Source organism: Helobdella robusta (genome assembly GCF_000326865.2).
Source record: "Helobdella robusta unplaced genomic scaffold HELROscaffold_33, whole genome shotgun sequence".
Taxonomy (NCBI): Eukaryota; Metazoa; Annelida; class Clitellata; order Rhynchobdellida; family Glossiphoniidae; genus Helobdella; species Helobdella robusta.
The window spans coordinates 201,614-223,525 of NW_008704623.1; the positions used below are offsets into that span (position 1 = coordinate 201,614).

The following is a 21,912-nucleotide window of genomic DNA, read 5'->3' on the forward strand; positions in this document are numbered from 1 at the left end:
TCAGATAGACATACAATCACCCTAATTCTAGTCAAAAAGTGACTTCCCTACTATACAAAAGTGGAAATGAGATTTTGATAAGAGAAGTTGAAAGATTTCACGAGTTCGCCGACAAAATTTGAAAAATAGTAAATAAATAAATAAATAAAAAAGGTGAATAATAAAATTAATATAACTCTACTTATATAAATTTAATTATATATCAAACACAGCTTTAATAAATGAATTTATTTCGGGAGTCAAAAACAATTTTCAATTAAATCTTGAGAAACTTCAGAGAAAGGTGGTCTCAAATCCATGATTCTGCTACATTTTGTATTGTATATATAAATACAAACGAACAAACAAACAAAAGAAAGAACGAACAAACGAACAAACATACAAACAAACATACAAACAAACATACAAAAACCATGCAGGCAATACAAACATTTTTTTACACTTGACAACACACCTTTATAGACACTGAAAAATTTGGTGCACTTTAGGCACCTATGCAGATGTCACACACACACACACACACACACACGCACGCACACAACTATTCCAAATACACACACACACAACACACACACACACAAACACATTGTATGCTTGATCCTAAATGCTAACTTGACCATAGTTCTAAATAATCTCCTATCTATTTTATCATTATTTCGCAAGGAGCTAAAATATTATAAATTGTATTGCATAAGTTTGTTTTTGTGTAGTTTGTTATTGTGTTCATGTTTATGTGTTTTTGTGTGCGTTTGTGTATGTGTATGTGTGTATGTGTTTGTGTTTGCGTGTGTGCGCACGCCTGTGAATCAATACAGTTGAAGAAATACAAAATCAAAAGTTTAAAAGTAAAATTGCAAAAAAAATACTTCGAATTTAAAATAATTAAGCGCTAAAATTATTAAGAAGGTACTTGAGGTGCATTTGAACCCGTGATTAACGCGTCGCTGAAGTGACCAGTTGAGATATTAATTTGGAAGCTCTATGACTATTGAAATTGAAAAAAAAGGTTCTCTGTGGAATAATAAGAGGGATCATCATCATCATCATCGTCGTCGTTGTCGTCATCAGCATCAACATCAACAACATCATCATCATCCTCATCAACAATACCACCATCATCATCTTATTTTAGATTTGTTCTCTACAGCAAGTATATGATACAAGAAACAATCTAAATTTATTGGAATGTGTAAGAGAGATATATATATTAAAATATCTATATTATAATATTAAAATATTATTATAATATTAAAATATTATTATAATATATGTTAAATTATCTCATATATATATATATATATATATATATATATATATATATATATATATATACATAAAAAAAACAAATTTTTATAAACTAAAAAATCTGACACGCACACACACGCGCACACACATGCACACACAAACAAACACACACACTCACACACACACAAACAAACAAACAAACACAAACACACACACACATGTATTCATGCAAGTTGTATGAAAACTGCATTACCAGTAGTTTTTTGCTCATCTTTTTAACATCACCTGGATGCAATATATTGCATAAACTACAATATCTGTGTACGTGTATGTATGTATGTATGTATGTATGTATGTATGTATGTATGTATGTATGTATGTATGTATGTATGTATGTATGTATGTATGTATGTATGTATGTATGAATGTATGTATGTATGTATGTATGTATGAATGAATGTATTTTCATATGTGTTCATACATTTGTATGCATACACACAAACTTAGCTGTGTTCGCGAGTATGTACAACTCACGTAAATGAAAATGTTTATTAAAAAAGTAAACAATAATAATCTTAATTAATTAATAATTATAACTATAATTACATAATAATAATAAAATAATAATTGTATTGTACGTATGTATTTATACAATGTTTAGAACTAAACAGACATTGTATACAAATGAACTATAGAGTTTAGTGGATGTTTGTATGTATTTTAAGTTCGTTCAACATATTTTCTTCTGATGTTCATTTGATATTATTTGAAAGTTTCAACCTTGTAATTTTTCTAGTTTTTGTAAAATTGTTTTTTTTTAAATTTGTAAAATGTAAAACATACAAACACACACACAAACACACATACACACACATAAATACACACACACACACACACACACACACACACACACACACACATACATACATACATACATACTTAATAGCGAAAACATCCAACTGAACATTATTCAATATGTTACGATCAATATTGTTATCATTAATCGTATTTCAATAAGTGTATGCATGTATAATGTACATACAAGTAAAAAAAACTTTATGAAATACAAACATAGATTGTGTATACACTACATACAAAAACAATTAAACACATAAACAATGAAACTAAATAAAGAAATGCGTGCATAATCAAATAAATAAGTACACACACACAAACATACACTCACATACACACACACAAACACACATACACACACAAACACACATACACACACATACACACACTCACATACACACACACACAAACACACACACTCACATACACACACACAAACACACATAAATTTAACATTCTTTTTCCACAGCCTAAGTTTTCATAAGGTTTAATGATGATCAACAAGATGTTATTTCTTCGTACATTCATCATTATTATCATCTGCACCAGAAACATTGTAGTCGGTAAGTTTTGTTGTGTATGTTTGTGGTTGTATGTTTGTTTAGGCTGGTATGTTTGTATGTATTAATATGTTTGTTTATGTTAAATTGTATGTTTGTGTTTTTTTATGCTGGTTTACGTGTTTATATGTATGTTTGTATAAATGATTGTATGCTTACGTATGTGTTTGTACGTTGATTTAATTGTTTGCTTGTTGAGATATGTGTTAATTTATTGATATGTCTGTGTTTAGTATAAATTTTGTAGTATATATTTTTAGTATATATCGGTACATCGTACATACACACACACTCAAATACACAAACACACACGACACACAAACACACACGACACACAAACACACACGACACACACACTCACACCACACACTCTACCGGACAACCATCACACACAAACACAGACCAGGAACACTCCACACACACACACACCATAAACCAGCCACAAACCAGCCACCCGCCACAAACTTCACAACAGAAGCAGGAAGCCACGAAGACCGCCTCATCAACGACATCTTCAACACGCGCGGCTACTCGCCGATAGCCCGACCGGTCGTCAATGAATCCGACAAAGTCGATGTTGAATACATGGTCACTCTGCAGTCCATCATCAATCTGGTTATTTTTGGCGCGAAACTTTCAATGGCGGGAAATTTTAATGGTGTTGGCGGGAAACTTATTTCCGTTCTTTACTAAAGATATTGTGTTTTTTTTATTAATTTTTTCCTGCTATGATTTAGCGGTGCTAACTTGGTTCGAAGTATATTTTATGGGGATGTTTTTATGAAATTTTGAGATATATTCCGATGAATTTTGGTTAATCTGAGTGGTGGATTACGGCAAACTATATTTTTGGTAATCTTAACAGAAAATAAAAATATAATTCAAAATAGGTTTTCGTAGTTTCAAAAAAATTTTTGGTTCATTTTTTAGCGGAATTATGATAAAACCCTTGGATGATAATTATAGTTAAGATAGCAACGTTTTCGTTGTGTATTTTTTGGTTCATTTTTAGCGGAATTATGATAAAATCCTTAGATGATAATTAAAGTTGAGATAGCAAAAATGAAATAACTTTTTTTCTGATAGCGATTGTGATTCTGATTGTTTTTATGATAATATAACAGGAAGATTATTTTAACTAATCATATTAATTAATTAATTAATTTGTCAATTAACAAAGTTCAAGTTGAAAATTACATTTTGGTATTCATGTAGGATGAAAAACAGGAGATGCTCATAACTCGACTTTGGTTTGAATACGTTAGTAGCATGAATCCATAAATAATAATTATATTTATAATAATAATAATATGAAATGATGATGATGATAATAATAATAATAGTTAATATTGTTAGTAGTAGTAGTAGTATTGGTGTTATTGTTATCAAATTATCAATAAAACGACATTTTTTAGGCACTTGAATGTTTTTTAAAAATGGAATTTTTCACATTAGCATCGGCATCTTTTTCTACAAATTTAAAAGTTTCACTGCTATCCTAAACGGCTAAATTCAACTTCATATCAACATTTTGGTGAAACTTCGACCTTTGGTGAACACTATGACCTTTCGTAAAATCTTCGACTTTGGTGAACCCTATGACCTATGGTGAAACCTTCGACCTTTGGTAAACCCTATGACCTTTGGTGAAATCTTTGACCTTTGGTATTACTTTGACCTTTGGGGAAATCTTGACTCCTCTGACCTCCATAGGTATGGGTCGACCCAAAGCTGGCATGGAATCCCCACGAATACGGTGGTTTAGAGAGCATTCGATTGGCTTGGGACAAAGTTTGGACCCCGGATATTTTGCTCTATAACAGGTTTTTTTGTTACCATTTAAAACGTTCTTGATTTACCGAAAATTATGAGACGTTTGGAGCATGTATTTATTTGTTTACCCTTTCATGAAATAGATAATATAATATTAAATTTTATGGAATTAATCATTATATATTCAACCAATCATAACACACTTCCGTTATCTCCATCAATCATTTAATCATTTTATCAACCAGGAAAAAACATCTATAAATCCAGTCAAAAAATTCTTCATGACTTTTCAACCAATCAAAAATTTTAACAACAAATTCACTCAAATTAATCCAATCGTCTCTCAACCAATCGAATCACTTGAAATAAAACAAATTCACCCAATCCAACCAATCCAACCACCCCAAACCAATCAAATCACTCGAAATAAAACAAATTCATCCAGTCAAAGCAACCCAACCACCTCAACCAATCAAATCATTCGAAATAAAACAAATTCATCCAGTCAAAGCAACCAAACCAATCAAATCACTCGAAATAAAACAAATTCATCCAGTCAAAGCAACCAAATCAATCAAATCACTCGAAATAAAACAAATTCATCCAGTCAAAACAACCAAACCAATCAAATCACTCGAAATTACAACACCGCCTCTCAGCGCCTCTCCTGCCATCGACACAAAATACCCAGTAAACATCATCGTGAGTAACAGCGGATCGTGCAAATGGATGCCGTTAGGAATCTATACTTCTTCCTGTGCCATTGATATCCAGTGGTTTCCATTCGACGACCAGAAGTGTAAGTTGAAATTCGGCAGCTGGACCTACCACGGTAATCTACTGAACCTCATGCAGAAGAATGGGACCAGTGGGATGAATACGGAGCTGTTCCAGGAAAATGGAGAGTGGGATCTGATAGGTGAAGATTTGTGTGGTTGTGGCAATGGTGGCGGCGACAGTAGTGGCGGTCGTGGTAGAAATCTTGGTGGTTGTAGTGGCAGGCAAAGCAAGGTGATGTGGTGATGAAATAAGTCCGTAAGGTCATACAATGGAATGGTGGAAAAGTGATGATGATCTGGATGATGATGTAATGATAAATTTGGTGGTTGTAACACGAGATGTAACGATGTTGATAGCTATTATATAATAATAAGGGTAATAAAAATGCTATGTGTATGTGCAAACGTAAATTAATAAAATCTGCATTATAAATATAAATTAGAACGTATTCATATCAAATTTCGTTAAATAAACAGAAAAATGTGTCAGATAAAAAAGAAAAAGTTAAATTTTCAACAAATTTAACTTAAATTTCGACTAATTTTTGACTTTTCAATAAAATTAAATTTAAATTTAGTTTTTGAAATTTTTAGAAAAATTAATTGCTTTATTTAGACGCTCCGGCGAACAGAACCGTTTTATGGTATTCTTGTTGTCCCGACCCCTATATAGATATAACCTATTATCTTCATATAAGAAGAAGAGCCCTGTATTATGGTTGGTTGGCTGGCTGGCTGGCCGATTGATTAATTGGTTGATTGGCTGGTTGATTGATTAACTGGTTGTTTGGTTCGTTGGCTGATTGACTGATTAATTAGTTGGTTGTTTGGCTGGTTGATTTATGGAATATCTACCTTGATTAGTTGATTGGTTGATTTGTGGATTTTAGGATCTATTGAATGATTGATTATATTTGAATAATCATAGTTGGATGGTTGATTGAATGGATGGTTGGTAAATTAGTAAGTTGGTTGGTTGGCGGTTTGCTTGGCTCCTGTAATAATTGACTAGTTGTTAAAATGGTGCTAGTAAAATAATAAACATTAATTAACTAATTAATTAATTAATACAATATTTAAATAATATTAAATAACTGATAATGATAATAAAAATTTATTTATTTTTTTAATTAATTCAAACACAAAACAGCATCCAATCTCATTATTCCATGTGCCTTGATATCAATATTAGCCATATTCACGTTTCTACTTCCTCCAGATACCAATGCGAAAATTTCGTTGGGTTTGTTTGTTTTTTCTTGTATTATTGTTTGCATGTTTGTTTGCTTGTTCGTTTGCATGTTTGTTTGTTGGCTTGCATGTTTGTAAGAAGGTTTGTATGTTAATCGAATTCTGTAAACTCATTGGACATGATTGACATTATATTTTATTTGTTTCATGGTTGAGTTTTCTTAGTTTGTTTGTATGTCTGTTTGAATGCGTTTTTGTTTGTTGTATGTTTGTATGTTTGTTTGTTTGTATGTTTCACTATCAGGCATCACGGTCCTACTTGCACTCACCGTGTTCCAGCTGATTGTTGCAGATATGGTGCCATCCACCTCCGTGTCCGTTCCTCTCATTGGTCGGTTGGTTTGCTTGGGGCGGGGCTAGTTTTAACGATTGCAATGAGTGAATGAATGAATGAATGGATGGATGAATGAATGATTGAATGAATGAATGAATTAATTAATTAAACCCTCAAACAGGAAAATACTTTGCTTTCCTAATGGTCATGTGCACCATCTCGCTGGGCATCACCATCGTCGTCATCAATTTCCACCACAGAAAACCAGACATGAGCATGATACCGGACTATGCAAGCATAAATTATTTGTTCATTTGTTTATTATTTATTTTTAAATTTAATTAGAAAATTATCAATATATATATATATTATTAAGATGAATAAATAAATGTTTAAAGATAATTAAGATAAAAAAGATAAAGAAACTAGCAATTTTTAAAATACGTAGTTGTTTTTGATGAGACTTTTAAGAAACAATTTTGCTAATTCAAAATTATTGAAATAATATACAAATTAATTATGACTATATTATACAATAATACTTGCAATAATTAATAATAATAATAATAATTAGCACTTATTAACACTAAACATTACAGTAGTAACATAATCCGTGTACTTTAAAATAACTCCTCAACACTTGACAGCCATCACCGAAATTCCACCCCACCTGCCCCACCCACACCCTCAGATCGACAAGTACGTGAACAACTACCTGGCATGGCTCGTCCGCCTCTCCAGACCCGGCAAACCCCCACGATCCCCATTCGCCAAGGATGAAATCGCACGAACCGTCAACCTCGACACGACCAAGTTCATGGTTCCATCCCTACCTCATCCGAACTCAGCAAACGCCAGATTCGCCACGTTTCTAACCATGCAAAACACCAGACTAACACCCAAATTTCCGTCTGTGAAAGATAAACCGGCAAACAGCCAGCCGGTTAAACAGCTATCGGAGCAAAGCAGCAAAGCCAAAGTGGAACTCTACAAACTAAAGCACGAGTTCGGGGCACTTCTATACGAGATGAAGTGCATCACGAACCACATCAAAGACATTGACGTGGAAGCTGATGAGATCAGTAAGTGGAAATTTGCAGCCATGGTGATCGACAGATGCAGCTTCATCATCTTCAGCATCTACCTCTTCATCTTTACGGTTAGCATCTTCTTCTCCAGTGAAAATTTGAGAAATTCCCTCGTCAACTGAGATGCATTTTTACTGATTTTTTTACCTTTGCTATCAATTTTGTCTGCTTGGTTTGCATAGATTTTTGTTGAGGTGGTCACGTAGGACCCTCACAAATGACATTATTATTATAATTTCTATTATTATGATGACGATTATTATTTTTATTATAATTATATAAAATTATTTAGGATTATTATCATTATTATTATTTCTATTAATATGATGACGATGATTATTATTATTATTATATAAAATTATATAGGATTATTATTATTTCTATTATGATGACGGACGATGATTATTATTATTATATAAAATTATTTGGGATTATTATTATTATTTCTATTAATATTATGACGATGTGTATTATTATTATATAAAATTATTTAGGATATATGTAGGATACCATGTTTGTGAGTTTGATAAGTGTACAGGTTGTATTCACGTACATGGATGTTCGCATATGTACCATAGATATATATATAATATCCATGCTATCCATTATATTACCATGATATCATCATGATATCCAATATATTATATCCATGCAACGAGCATTAAACAATTTTTTTAATAAATTATGAAAATTGAAATTTTTCTTCAATCGCCTAGTGAAATTTTAAGTTTTTAGGTACATAGCTCACTACGTAATTACGTATAATTACTTTAAAAAAGTTAATTTATTTAAATTTTATTTTATAAACCTGGTTTTAGTTATATTAATGAATACATTATTTAAAAACTAATTTTTTCAGCGGTTTTATTGAATAAAAACAGAAAAATTTTCAAGAATTTTTTTTAAAATAATATCTTAAATAAAAAAAATTATTCATTCCATAAATAAAAAATATTTTTTTGTTACAAAACTCTGTAAGGATTGGAGATAATGACTACGACTTTAACATACATCGTCGTCATCATCATCATCATCATCGTCATTATCATCATCATCATCATGCGATTATCATTATCATCATCATCATCATGCGATTATCATCATCACCATCATCATAGAAGTTTCTAAATAACCACGGCGACGATGATGAAGAAAGATTATGATGATAATAATAATTAATTAAAATTAAAATAATAATAATAATAATTATTATTATTATTAATAATATGATTATTATTATGGTTATTGTTGGGGGCTTTTATAATCACGTCGAAAGCTAGTTAAGCGTTAAGAAGACATGATAAGTTCAGATAAATAATAATAGTAATAACAACAATAATAAGAAAAAGAAGAAGAAAAAGAAGAAAAAGAAAAAGAAAAAGAAGAAGAAAAAGAAGAAAAAGAAAAAGAAGAAGAAAAAGAAGAAAGAAAATTCATTTTTATTTTCAGTTTACAGAACATAAAATATTGTCAAATTTGAAAAAATAAAAGTTAACGAAAATGTCATTAAATTAAAACTGGGTGGTAAAAAAATGTTAGGACGGATTATGGGTTAATTATAGATTGATGAAAAATAATAAGAATAATAATAAAAATTATTAAAAATACCATCATAATAAGTAAATATAAAAGAATAATAATAACAACAAAATAAAAACATATTAAATTATAATTATGAAAAGTAATTATACAAATTATACAAAACCAAATTATCGCCCAGTACCGCCACCAAAGATACTATACCTCTGTCCACTAACAAACCGAACGATATAAAGGGCAATCAGAGTACCGACAAGGTTAAACCCCAAATGGTCAAAGGTCAATCTGTGTCTGGTGGTTGCGGCGTTGTAGTACTGGCAGTAAGGGCACTGAAAGGAGCCACAGACCTGGCAGATGTGCAGCTGGAAGAGGGAGTAAGTGTTGTAGGCCGATAACTTCTGCATGCCTGTGTTTTTTGGCGGGAAGATTTTTTTCAGTTGAAATGTCGTTTGGTAATTTTTTTGTCGAAAATTTAAGAATAAATTTTAATATTGGAATGATAGTTTTATGAGAATAATAATTATAACTAGATTGTAATTACACGCACACACACACACAAACGCACACACGCACATGCATCACACACGTGGCATGTGATTAGGCGGGGATCTCTTGGCATTCGAACCCGGTCACAGCAACGGCTGAACCAGATACTCCAACCACTAAACCATCTCTCAACCCATCATAATGAAATAATGGTTATAATTTATAATTATAATTAATGATTATTAATCTAGCTGGTCTAGTCGTCTCGTCTAACAGGTCTAACTAACCGGTCTCGGCATATTCTCTGATCATGAGCAAGTGCGAGATGGAGGTGTTTGCAACGGGGAACCAGCGATCTGCGACGAAATTGAAACACGTTCTCGTCGTTGAGACCTGGTTATGTGGTTGACGTCATTGTTGACAAGCAAGCAAACAAACGAGCGAACAAGACAAACAAACAAACGAGACAAACAAACGAACGAACGAGACAAACAAACGAACGAACGAGCGAACGAGACAAACAAACAAATGAAACAAACCACAAACCACCAGCCACCCAACAAACAGCAGCAACAAAACTAACATATTCAAAGAAAGTGATGAGCTGTTGTTCGTAGAATCGAACTCTCTTCAGACCCGGAAAGCCAGCGGAATACATCCACTCAATGGTGTCCCGGCTGATGACGTAACCTGTCGGGATGTCCACAATCACGTTCGTCATGCCAGCCGCTGGCGCCAAATCTGTACGAAGCCATCTGGAAAAGTTGAAATGACAATTTTGGATTTTTTAAAACTTATTTTTACTATTATTAATTAACCTGATGTGAACATATTTTATTTATTCAATCGACAAAATAAAATTCAAAATAATAAGAAATAAGAAATGACAAATAAAATAAAGTATAATAAAAAAAATAATATAATAATAATAAGAAGAAGAAGAAGAAGAAGAAGAAAAAGAAGAAGAAGAAGAAGAAAAGGAGGAGACAAAGAAGACAAAAAAATAGAAGAAGAAACTCATGATTTATTAATATTTCAATAATCTCGCATTTGAGATTATTAATTTCTTCGGTGACGTCATCCAAATGTTATCATCATCATCATCAGGGTGTTTATATCAAAAAAAACACCAAAAATTGAATAATATATCGAGACAAAAATACAAAAAATACAAAAAACAACTAATTCACGAAAAAAAAATTTTGTTTTCTCACTTGAAGCAAATGTTGAGCTCCATGTGACTGGCATTTCTGCCCCAAAATCTCTGCGAATCCAGTTCGAGGGAGAAGGATTCGAACTCAGGACCCACGGCTTCCACCTGGTAAGGCTTCTCAAAATGTATGAACGTGTCCATCTGGTGGCGATGGTGGTTGTTGGTGGTGGTAGTTGGTGATGATTGGTGTTGGTTGGTGGTGGTGGTTGGTTGGCGGTGGTTGTTGGTGTTTGTTGGTTGGTGGTGGTTGGTGATTAGATTCATTGGTAGCATTATCATTTTCATCTTATTTTCCTCATCGTCATCGTCCTCATCATCATCATCTCATTCACAGCATAATCATCATCATCAACATAGTCATCATCATCATCATCGTCACTGCGCTATTTATCACTTCTACTACTACAACCACCACCATCATCATCATCATCACCATTGTCAACATCACCATAACATCATAATTATCGCCATTATAACTATTCACGTTTTTTGGATAACAAAGAAATTGAAATAACGACAAACTCAAAAATAATAAACAGACAAAAAAACTAAACAAATTAAATGGTTATTAACAAAATGCAACAAAAAAAACCCAAAACAGAAAATAATAAATTGAATAAATAGATAAAATGAATAATAATAATAAAAAAAATGCGTTACATGAAATAAACTTGTTTAAAGAAAAAAAAATAAATAAAAATAATATAATGCAAACGCATACAGCCAGCATGGCATATCCCGTCCCAGACGCTCTCGTAAGAACTTGTCCATAAGCAGGAGTTAACTTTAAATAAAAATTAAATTATTAATTCGGAAAAATTTTTATTTTTTAACCAAACGAAACGAAACGAGATGAACCGAGACAAAATTTTATTCACTAACCAAATTCACAGTACTGACCAGAGTAAAATTTTAAAAATTTATAGGGTTCCTAAATCTTTCATTGTAATTTACGAAAAGTATTTTATTCACAACTTACCCTTTAATATATGTCAAAAGAATCAGCAACACACAAAAACACACACACGTGAAACACACAAAAACACAGTGAAACACACACACACACATTGCATGTGATGGGCGGGAATAACTTTACATCCGAACAATGCCGCTCTGATTGAGAAAAACATTATCCATACATTACATTCTCAACATTTTTTTTTTCATAATTTAATCCAAATTATAAGAAACTTTTAAAATAAAAGTCGTTAAAACAATAGAGTCTTGAATTTCGCTATGTGTTTCAAACGTTTTAATGAATTCTGGAGAAAAATAACCCCATCCAAATCATACGTGTCAGCCAGCCCCATCAGACTCTCACTAAATAACTACCTTGAATGAAAATAGATTGGCGAAGTTTGTTTTGTCGAGTTTGACTCTCTGAAACCAGGTTGCATTGGGGGAGATGCGGAAGTCAAGCTGGAGATTGTAGAAGGCCCTGTTCGTCTGTCTATATGAGAATTCTGTCATGGCTTCTAATGCTATTATCGTGTCCTGTAATGACGTCATGATGATGTCATCATCACATCATCATCACGGTCTCATGATGATGTGATGATGTAATGATGATGTCCTGACGATCTGATACATGATGCAAAAAGGTGAATTCCGAATCATCAAAATAATCGCCACCAATCAACACAACCACACAACACAGCCACACAACAACCACACACAAACACACAACGCGACCAAACAACACAACCATACAACAACCACACAACACAGCCACACAACACAGCCACACAACACAGCCACACAACAACCACACAACACAGCCACACAACAACCACACAACACAACACAGCAGCAAAAACGAACATGAGTAGAGGACCAGCCCATGAGCCTGTTGTGCTGGGATGCCACCCACTTCATGGTAGACACGGAATCTTCCTTGTGATTCCTGGCCAGCAAACCCAGCAGGGCATAGGATGTAGCCAGGACAGCATTACCGACATTCGGATGAAACTGCCTCTCGTACTGAAATTCTACGTTGTTTATGCGGTTTGTGGGGTTCGGGGCTATCTCTTTAGCAGCCCAGTAGTAGTAAACAGCTGCATTTGATGTCGGTTGGTTGGTTGGTTAGTTGGTAAGTTAGTTGTTTGGTCGGTTGATTGGTTAGTTGTTTGGTCGGTCAGTTGGTCGGTCGGTTGTTTGTAGAAATGATCAAACATAGAATGACTTAACAAAATTGATACCACAATAATCTGAATAAATAGTTCGTCTTCTCTGAGTCTATTTTTTTGGGAAATTTGAAACGAAACAAAAAAATTAAACAAAAAATCAACAGACATCTCCGGCGCATATTCATGAGAAGGTTGAAGGCAGTATCGGCCTGCCTGTTGTTGGAGACGAGCAGGGCGTACGAGGTGATAGCCATTTGGAAGGGGTCACTGATGACCGCCAGCTGGCTGGCCAAGTAGTTCGAACCGTCTGTTTTCGCGCGGTCCACTTTTTGTCTGGCGTTCTGTTGGCATTTTTAAGGAAAAAAAATATAACTGTTCAAAAACGTGCAAAAGTTGAATTTGATGAAATGTTAAAAGGGCAACATCACTCTAAAAATAACTTTCATCATTCTAAAAATAGCTCTTATTCCTCTAAAAATAACTTTCATCACTCTAAAAATAACTTTCATCACTCTAAAGATAACTCTCATCACTCTAAAAATAACTTTTATTGAACTAAAAATAACTTTCCTGAAACTAAAAATAACTTTCACAGACTAGAAATAACTTTCCTAACTAACCCCAGTCAACCGTACGGCAGACGATAGGGCGATGACCACATGTGCGGTCAGTGGTATGTGCAGCATTAACGTCTCGTTGGTCAGTTTGCTCACTGTGTAAGGCTGTTAATTTATAATCAATTTAATTTATCAAATTTTAAACTAAATAAACAACATTAAGGATAAACCCTCAAACTGAAGCAAATTTTAAACAGGTAAAAAGCCATCATACGGAAAAGCTTCGATCATGAATGACGTCAGATGTTTCAGGGAAGGATCCGTTGGGAGCCTGCTGGGAGGCCAACCAGTTCCCGATCCTATTCAAGATGTCTACATCGACATAGATGATCTCGGCCCAGGTGCTCGTAAGGGCGGCGTGTAAATACTTCAATGCCATGGCCGTCAATCTATCCATGTGCATTTTTTCGTATATCGTATCGTATCGTATCGTATCATGTTATATTATATTATATTATACTGTATTACATTGTATTATATTATACTAAACCGCACACACAAACACACACACACCTACACACCCACAGACAGACAGACACACACACGCACAAACATACACACGCATTTACAAACTGACTTAACGGAAGGCTTTCCGGATCTCCTGAACATCCTGAACTCTCCATCACTTCCCATGTAGGCATACTGTCTGGCTAGAACTGTTCCAGGTTGAATTTATTTGAATAGCTCAATTGGATAGCCAGACAAGCCAAATAACCAATCAACCAACCAACAAGCCAACCAACTAACCAACCATTCAACGAGCCACCATCCAACCAGCCAACCAACCAAACAACCAGCCAACCAACCAACTATCCAAACAACCAGCCAACCAACCAATCAGCCAAACAACCAGCCAACCAGCCAACCAACCAAACAACCAGCCAACCAACCAAACAACCAAACAACCAGCCAACCAACCCACCAACCAAACAACCAACTCACCGACTTGCATGTACTGCAAAACCTCCTCCAACGTATCAGACTCAAGCAAACTGAGTGTTTGCAGATAGTTTAGTGTTTGTAGATTGACGGCAAAATCAAACAAGTAACCCTCGCCCGAGTCATGGTACTGGTGCACTGTGTTCATGGCTGTCAAGTGGGAATCAAAAAATCCAGGAGATACCATATCACCTGCAAGAAAACGAACAACTTTTCTACTAATTTTCCAAATTTTTCCATCGTCTTGCGACTCATTCACTCAATCCATTGATCCCTTTATAAACGATATGTCTATAATTCGAATGAACACACACACACATACACACACGCACACAACTAAACAAACACACACTCACAGACACATCCACACTCATCCACACACACACATACACACGCACACAAACAAACAAACACACACTCACAGACACATCCACACTCATCCACACACACACATACACACACAAACAAACAAACACAAACTCACACACACATCCACACTCATCCACACACACACATACACACACGCACACAAACAAACAAACACACACTCACAGACACATTCACACTCATCCACACTCACACATACACACGTACACAAACAAACAAACACACACTCACACACACATCCACACTCATTCACACACACACATACACACGCACACAAACAAACAAACACACACACACACCGTAAACGTAGAGGGTGGCGTCATTGGAATATGGAATGTAGTAGAGATCTCTGGCGCCAGGATCGACAAACCTCTCAGATATGTTGACCTTGAGGTCAGGAATGACCAGTGAACCTGAGTTCACGAGGTCAACGACGTAGGGCGTGTGACGAACGCGACCAACCACACCATCATACTGGATTAAGAGATAATTTTTGAAAAATTTTATTAAAAAAATATAATAGCTCTCAAATGATATTTAAAAATGATCAACAAACAGAAGAAATAAAAATGGCAGGATGAAATAACGCCACAATACTAAGAATGGTTGAAAAAACGAAAAAAAACAACTTATAATAATGAAAAATATATATGAAAAGTAACAACTACACAAACATCATTCCATCAGTAACATACGCACCAGCCACACACCAAAAACACGCAGGCCACACACCAAATACAAACCAGCCACACACCAAAAACACAACAGCCACACATCAAAAACACACCAGACCAGCCACACACCAAAAACACACCAGCCACACACCAGAAACACACCAGAAACACACCAAAATCACACCAAAAACACACCAAATACAAACCAGCCACACACCAGCCACACCGGAAAACACACCGGATAGATATTGCTACACTAAATAACAACCACTTAGACATTAATTAAGACCAAAATAGTAAAAAGTTACTTCTACCAAGTAACAAATCTTTCGCCAGTACTAACACTAATCTTGATATTAACATCCTCTTCGTCAATCCTCTGACTGCTGTAAGTACTAATTCTAACAGTTATCTCGCCTTTGGGTATGGTAGCGACGATGGGGAACATTTGATATGTGGATACCTGGTTGCCTTTTATCTGTTGTGTGTGTGTGTGTGTGTGTGTGGTTTTGTGTCAGTGTGTGACATGGTGTGTGTGTGTGGGGGGGGGTTTTGTGTCAGTATGTGACGTGTGTGTGTGTGTGTGTGTGTGTTTGTGCGTGGTTTTGTATCAGTATGTGATTTATGTGTGTGTGTGTGTGTGTGTGTGGTTTTGTATAACTATGTGTGTGTGTGCGTGTGTGTGTGTGGGGTTTTGTGTCAGTATGTGATGTGTGTGTGTTGTGTGTGTGTGTGTGTGTGGTTTTGTATCAGTATGTGTGTGTGAAAGTGTGTATGTGTGTGATTGTTTGGTTACACTTTTGTTTATAATTTTGATCATTCCCCATATATGATATAATAATCAAATCAAATCTTATTTCGTAAAACCCATTTAAATTTAAGGTAATCCCATTTGATCCCAAGTTATATCTTGTAATCTTTGGTAATCTCACAAAATCTCGTGTTAATCCCGCAAAATCCCGTGTTAACCCCACAAAATCTCGTGTTAATCCCACAAAATCTCGTGTTAATCCCACAAAATCCCATTCGATCCCACTTACGGAAACCATGGTCTGCACATCACCTCTGATGGTTCTTGGACTGTATGAAACGACGTAGCCGAAGTCCTCCACTACGATAAATCGGTAGTCGTCATCTCCGTGCAGTAGGATTAGGATCTAGGATTTTTTGGATTGGGATTTGGGATTTGTGTGGTTGTTGTTTTTATTATTGTTGGTTGTTATTATTGTTGGTTGTTATTATTGTTGGTTGTTATTATTGTTGGTTGTTGTTGTTGTTACTGTGTGATATTTTCGCGATTGTTAGGTAGATAACGTACGTGGTGTGTGTGTGTGTGTGCGTGTGTGTGTATGTGTGTTGTGTGAACGAAATAAATGAAAAAATTGTCAAAAAACTAATTTACTTTAATTATTTCATCATCAAAGGGTCAAAACAATAGGGGGTAAAAAAATTTGCGGCCCTAACCTCGAGGTCCTGGTCCCAATAGTTATAGATGTCCAACCTGAGTCCCACCTGTTCACCCCTTCTGATCTTTTCAGGGTTCTCAATGGTCACAAAGAATATTCGAGTTGTGTCGTGCTGTGATGGGGATTGTTTGACAAAAAATATATTTTTCTAGAATTATCCCTAAATATTATTTTTAAATTATTTGGCTTCTTTTTAATTAATATTTGATAATACACTCCTTAATATTTTCTTAGCACTTGTTAAACAAGTCTGTAACGAGCAGAATAACAATTTAAACACACAAAATAATAAAATAATAATTGAAATAATATAAAATATAACAAATGAAACCGACCAAAATGTACTCCTGAGCAATGGAAAAGCCCTGATCCGGGTGCATGAAGAACGCCCCCATGACCAACGGGTCCATCAACTCCTCTTGTTCTATCTTTATCTCACCCTGTCCTACTTGCCTGTGGAAACATTTTGGAAAATTTTTTTTCACAGGTATCAACGACAAACATACGAAGCACTCCAATCGCATGAGTAATGTCACCACACACATCGCATGCGAGAGACGGAGATCTTTATGCATTTGAACCCGGTCACTACGACATCGTGCCGTTCGTAAAGTTTTTGATGAAATATAAACAATGCTAAGCGTTAAAATAGTGAATATTATTTGTGGAATAAACTGAAAACTTATTACTTTTTTTAAATTAACTAAAAATTTACAAGATTTTTGCCAACGAAAAAATGAAATTAGAAAAATTTGAACTTCAGGCAAACAAACAAAACAACAACTACATCGAAAACGGAATGCCATATTACTTGATGTAGGTACTTTTCCAAAACGGAAGCCAGGTGTCCTGGTACCTGCTGTTCCAGAACAATGAATCCAACTCGATGGGTCTTGGCACATACATTTCCTCGGGTGTCGGGTTGCCTTAGGAAGTTAATCGCGGTTATAATCTTCAATTTATCCAAAAGTAATATAATCTCACGTTAATGTCGTTCAATGTAAATTGATTTCAAAATAAATCAAGCGAGTTAGTCGTTACTTAATTAGAAACAATATTTCGGAATCGCCAGTGAAAGTGAACAATTGTAACTGTGCATTTATCTGGAACTAAAAATAATACCAAGACATTGAAAAAAATATTTAGAAAAAAAACCCAGATACTAACAAGCAACTTCATCAAAGCCATCAGAACAATGGACAACACCATCACAGGCCGTCTTCAGCTCGTAACACTGACCAGAAAGCGGACAGATGCCCAAGCCCAGCGAGCGATTGCACGGCGAGAAATCTTTACGAAATAAAAACTTTAAAAATATAATAGATCCATTTTTGTTCTATTACAAACAACTTGCTAAGATAATTTTGAAAAACGTCTTTTAATCCTTTTTTATCCAAAAAAGTTAATTTCTTTAAAGATAAACTGGGTTTTAAGTAAGAGATTCGTTCCGACTGACAGGTATATAACAATTTTTAAAAAACTTACAACAATCCCAACCAATTTTTTCCATCATTCAATTAAAAAATCATCTTAATGACAAAAATTTTCAGTCGGAGTTAAGGTAAAACACAAACATCCAACACCCAGAGCCAGTCACCAATTTTGTCAAAAAACGGTTCACATTATCATTAGACACTGTTTGAAAGTAACCCAAAAACTGGAAGGCAGAAGCAAAATCATTCACGAAAACTTTTTAAAAAGCTCAAAATAAAGTTAGAAGAAAATCATTTAAAATAGAAATCAGAAAAAGACAAAAGAAAAGACAGTCTAGAAATAATGGAGACAATGAAGCAAACAGTAAGAAAAACTAACCTTGTCTTATCGTAATGTTGGCATCGCTCATCACAATCAGACCTGCTGCCTACATGAAAATCATAAAAATCTTTGAATTGAATATAGAAATGTTCGAAAAATTGAATTGATTAGAAATACTTGAAAAAAAATTATGAATTCATCAACGAAATCAAAGTAGTATAATTAATATTCATCACTATATAAACCTTTTTTTACTATTTTCATTCCAATCGTAACTATCTTTATAAAAATCAACAAATTGTTAAGCAAACTGTTCATATGTTATTACCGTTACATTATTCAACAGTTCATCATATAGCTAATTAAACACACAGGAAAAAATGTCATGGCATTTTAAGTACAATAAATAGAAATATAACACTATAAAAGTCTTTATAAGAAGAAGAAAATGTCATTTTAAGTATGAAAAAATTTCGATTATATACAATGAGATGGTATTGTGTATGTATAAATAACAAAACGCAATTATAAGTACATTAAATAAGTTTTATGTGTACATTAAAATGGTTTTTAGAAGTACCATAAAATGGCTTTTAGTAGAACCATTAGATGGTTTTTAGTAGTACCATAAAATGGTGTTAATAGTACCATAAAATGGTTTTTAGTAGTACCATAAAATAGTGTTAGTATGCCATAGGACAGAGTTATAAGTACAACCAAAAAAGTGAAACAAGTGCAACCAAAAATGACTTACAAATTATAAATATAAATATAATTATTCATTAATTATAAATTATAATTATTTATTAAGTTATTAAATTATAATTAAATTTTAAATTAAATTAAAAATATAAATTCAACTTACAAACGAAGTAGTGTTGGTGTCCATGCCAGTATCCTGTGTAGGAAAAAAGACAGTCTTCTCCCAGTACCAATCGTTCATGCTCCACGTAAACTGGTAGGGGCTGGCTGCTATTGAATCGTACTTCATTAACTCGTGTAAGACCTGGAAGGCAGTCGTGCAGTTGTCGTCGTCGTTGTCGTCGTTGTTGTTGTAGTAGTGGTAGTAGTTGTAGTAGCAGTTGTAGTGGTAGTAGTAGCAGCATTAGTAGTAGTAGTAGTAGTAGTAGTAGTGGTAGTAGTAGTAGTAGTAGTAGTAGTGTAGTAGCAGTAGTAGTAGCAAAATTAGTAGCAGTAGTAATAGTAACATTAGTAAAATAGTAGTAGTAGTAGTAGTAGTTGTAGTAGTAAAAGTAGTAGTAGTAGTAGTAGTAACAGTAATAGTAGCAATAACAGCATTAGTAGTAGTAGTAGTAGTAGTAGTAGTAGTAGTAGTAGTTGTAGTAGTAGTAGTAGTAGTAGTATAGTAGTAGTAGTTGTTGTTGTAGTAGTAGTAGTACCAGTAGTACCAGTAGTAGTAGCAGTAGGAGTAGTGGTAGTAGTAGTAGTAAAAATAGTAACATTAATCCCAAATAATTAATAAATAAAACCCCAAAATAAGAACTAAACTTAACAAGAATTTAAACCAATGAAAGGAAAAAATTTCCAAAAAAGGGTACCTGCTGTTCTGTGATAAAGGGTAAGGCCCCCCTAAGTGAGAATTCATAATCCACGGCATTCATGAATACGTAACCGCCTGGCGGTCCCTTAGCTACAATTTCAATCGTATCCCTCGTGAAGTCTTTGCCGTAGTTCAAAATTATTTCTGGCTGTGTGCGTGTGTGTGTGTGTGTGTGTGTGTGTGAGTGAGTGTCTGTGTGTTTGTGTGTGTTTTAAAGTCATTATTTAATAATTTTTCTTCTTTCTGGGTTGATTTGATTTAAATTGTAATTCGGGCTACTGGTAGTTAAAGTCGTTTAGTCATTAATTGTCACGATAATAAGTTTAATTTCAATTTAATTCCCAATTCCAATTTTAGTTTATTCTACTAGTAAAATAATGAGAGATTAAAAAACTAACCGGAAATATAATCAAAAAATTAATAAGTTCAACTAATAAATTAATTATTCAACCCACATACCACACGCTCACACACACACACAAACACACACACGCACATGCACGCGCACGCACACACAAAAGAATCACCTGTTTAAGCCTAGAATCCTTGATGAAAAAAGTTAGGGAATCCATGACAACCTCGCCTTCTACGATGCAGTAGGCCACAATACGAGCCGACGGTGCCATCTTGCGGGAGAGAGCCACCGAGAATGTCTTCTGTTTGGAGTTCATGATCAGCTTGCTGCCAAGTAGGATATTTCCGCCTGCACTTATCTGCGTGGATTTGTTGGAAGAATCATTATAATTGAGATTTTTTTTTATTTTGTACCTTTACTCATACTAAATAAACGAATTACATTATACAAATACCACATAAATACACTCGTGTATTTATGTGGTATTGTGTTAGTTATATAACAAGAAACTCTGCGACAACTACAGCCGCAACTAAAACTACAACTACAGCCACAATTGCAGCCACAACTACAGCCACAACAACATACCAGATAGTTGATTTCAGGTGTGTAAAAGTTGACTCTCAATGTGAAGGTCATGTAGGATTCAGTCTGTTTATAACGCGAGTACGTGTGTGTTGTGTGTATGTGTGTACCTGTGTGTGTGTGTGTGTGTGTGTGTGTGTGTTGCGTGTGTGTGTACGTATGTGTTGCGTGTGTGTTGCCTGTACGAATGTGTTATGTGTGTACCAATTTATTGTGATTTAGCATTTTTTTAAACTTTTGTTGAAAAATAATTAGTAATTGCGAAATTATTATTATACATTAACCGCGAATTAGTTATATACGAGTTTAAAAAGTAGTTACAAAAAGTAGGAAACTTGACGTAGAAATGTTTAATGTGACTCATACGCACGCTAATTGTGAAAT

At 34.3% G+C, this 21,912-nt stretch overlaps 2 protein-coding genes across 2 annotated transcripts in view; one reads left to right on the forward strand and one right to left on the reverse strand.

Moving 5' to 3' along the window:
* Positions 1-8,009, forward strand: part of HELRODRAFT_192409 (hypothetical protein) — a gene marked incomplete at its 5' end in the record, with an annotated part of 10,410 nt that extends 2,401 nt beyond the window's left edge. Inside the window, 9 exons of the mRNA XM_009022691.1 lie at positions 3,111-3,275; positions 3,876-3,920; positions 4,374-4,483; positions 5,093-5,352; positions 5,829-5,930; positions 6,363-6,455; positions 6,708-6,794; positions 6,919-7,053; positions 7,385-8,009. Of these exons, the coding sequence (XP_009020939.1) occupies positions 3,111-3,275; positions 3,876-3,920; positions 4,374-4,483; positions 5,093-5,352; positions 5,829-5,930; positions 6,363-6,455; positions 6,708-6,794; positions 6,919-7,053; positions 7,385-7,947 (1,560 nt within the window). The 3' untranslated portion in view covers positions 7,948-8,009. The remainder of the gene's footprint in view (positions 1-3,110; positions 3,276-3,875; positions 3,921-4,373; positions 4,484-5,092; positions 5,353-5,828; positions 5,931-6,362; positions 6,456-6,707; positions 6,795-6,918; positions 7,054-7,384) is intronic.
* Positions 8,010-9,051: 1,042 nt separating this feature from the next.
* Positions 9,052-21,912, reverse strand: part of HELRODRAFT_192410 (hypothetical protein) — a gene marked incomplete at its 5' end in the record, with an annotated part of 22,205 nt that continues 9,344 nt past the window's right edge. Inside the window, 24 exons of the mRNA XM_009022692.1 lie at positions 9,052-9,770; positions 10,138-10,243; positions 10,434-10,605; positions 11,065-11,204; positions 11,785-11,847; positions 12,396-12,557; positions 12,885-13,051; positions 13,323-13,530; positions 13,810-13,911; positions 14,045-14,195; positions 14,384-14,462; positions 14,857-14,937; positions 15,432-15,606; positions 16,150-16,284; positions 16,847-16,963; positions 17,271-17,384; positions 17,608-17,725; positions 18,084-18,198; positions 18,440-18,562; positions 19,085-19,133; positions 19,893-20,033; positions 20,587-20,736; positions 21,116-21,301; positions 21,532-21,594. Coding sequence (XP_009020940.1) covers positions 9,535-9,770; positions 10,138-10,243; positions 10,434-10,605; positions 11,065-11,204; positions 11,785-11,847; positions 12,396-12,557; positions 12,885-13,051; positions 13,323-13,530; positions 13,810-13,911; positions 14,045-14,195; positions 14,384-14,462; positions 14,857-14,937; positions 15,432-15,606; positions 16,150-16,284; positions 16,847-16,963; positions 17,271-17,384; positions 17,608-17,725; positions 18,084-18,198; positions 18,440-18,562; positions 19,085-19,133; positions 19,893-20,033; positions 20,587-20,736; positions 21,116-21,301; positions 21,532-21,594 — 3,153 coding nt within the window. The 3' untranslated portion in view covers positions 9,052-9,534. The remainder of the gene's footprint in view (positions 9,771-10,137; positions 10,244-10,433; positions 10,606-11,064; positions 11,205-11,784; positions 11,848-12,395; positions 12,558-12,884; positions 13,052-13,322; positions 13,531-13,809; positions 13,912-14,044; positions 14,196-14,383; positions 14,463-14,856; positions 14,938-15,431; positions 15,607-16,149; positions 16,285-16,846; positions 16,964-17,270; positions 17,385-17,607; positions 17,726-18,083; positions 18,199-18,439; positions 18,563-19,084; positions 19,134-19,892; positions 20,034-20,586; positions 20,737-21,115; positions 21,302-21,531; positions 21,595-21,912) is intronic.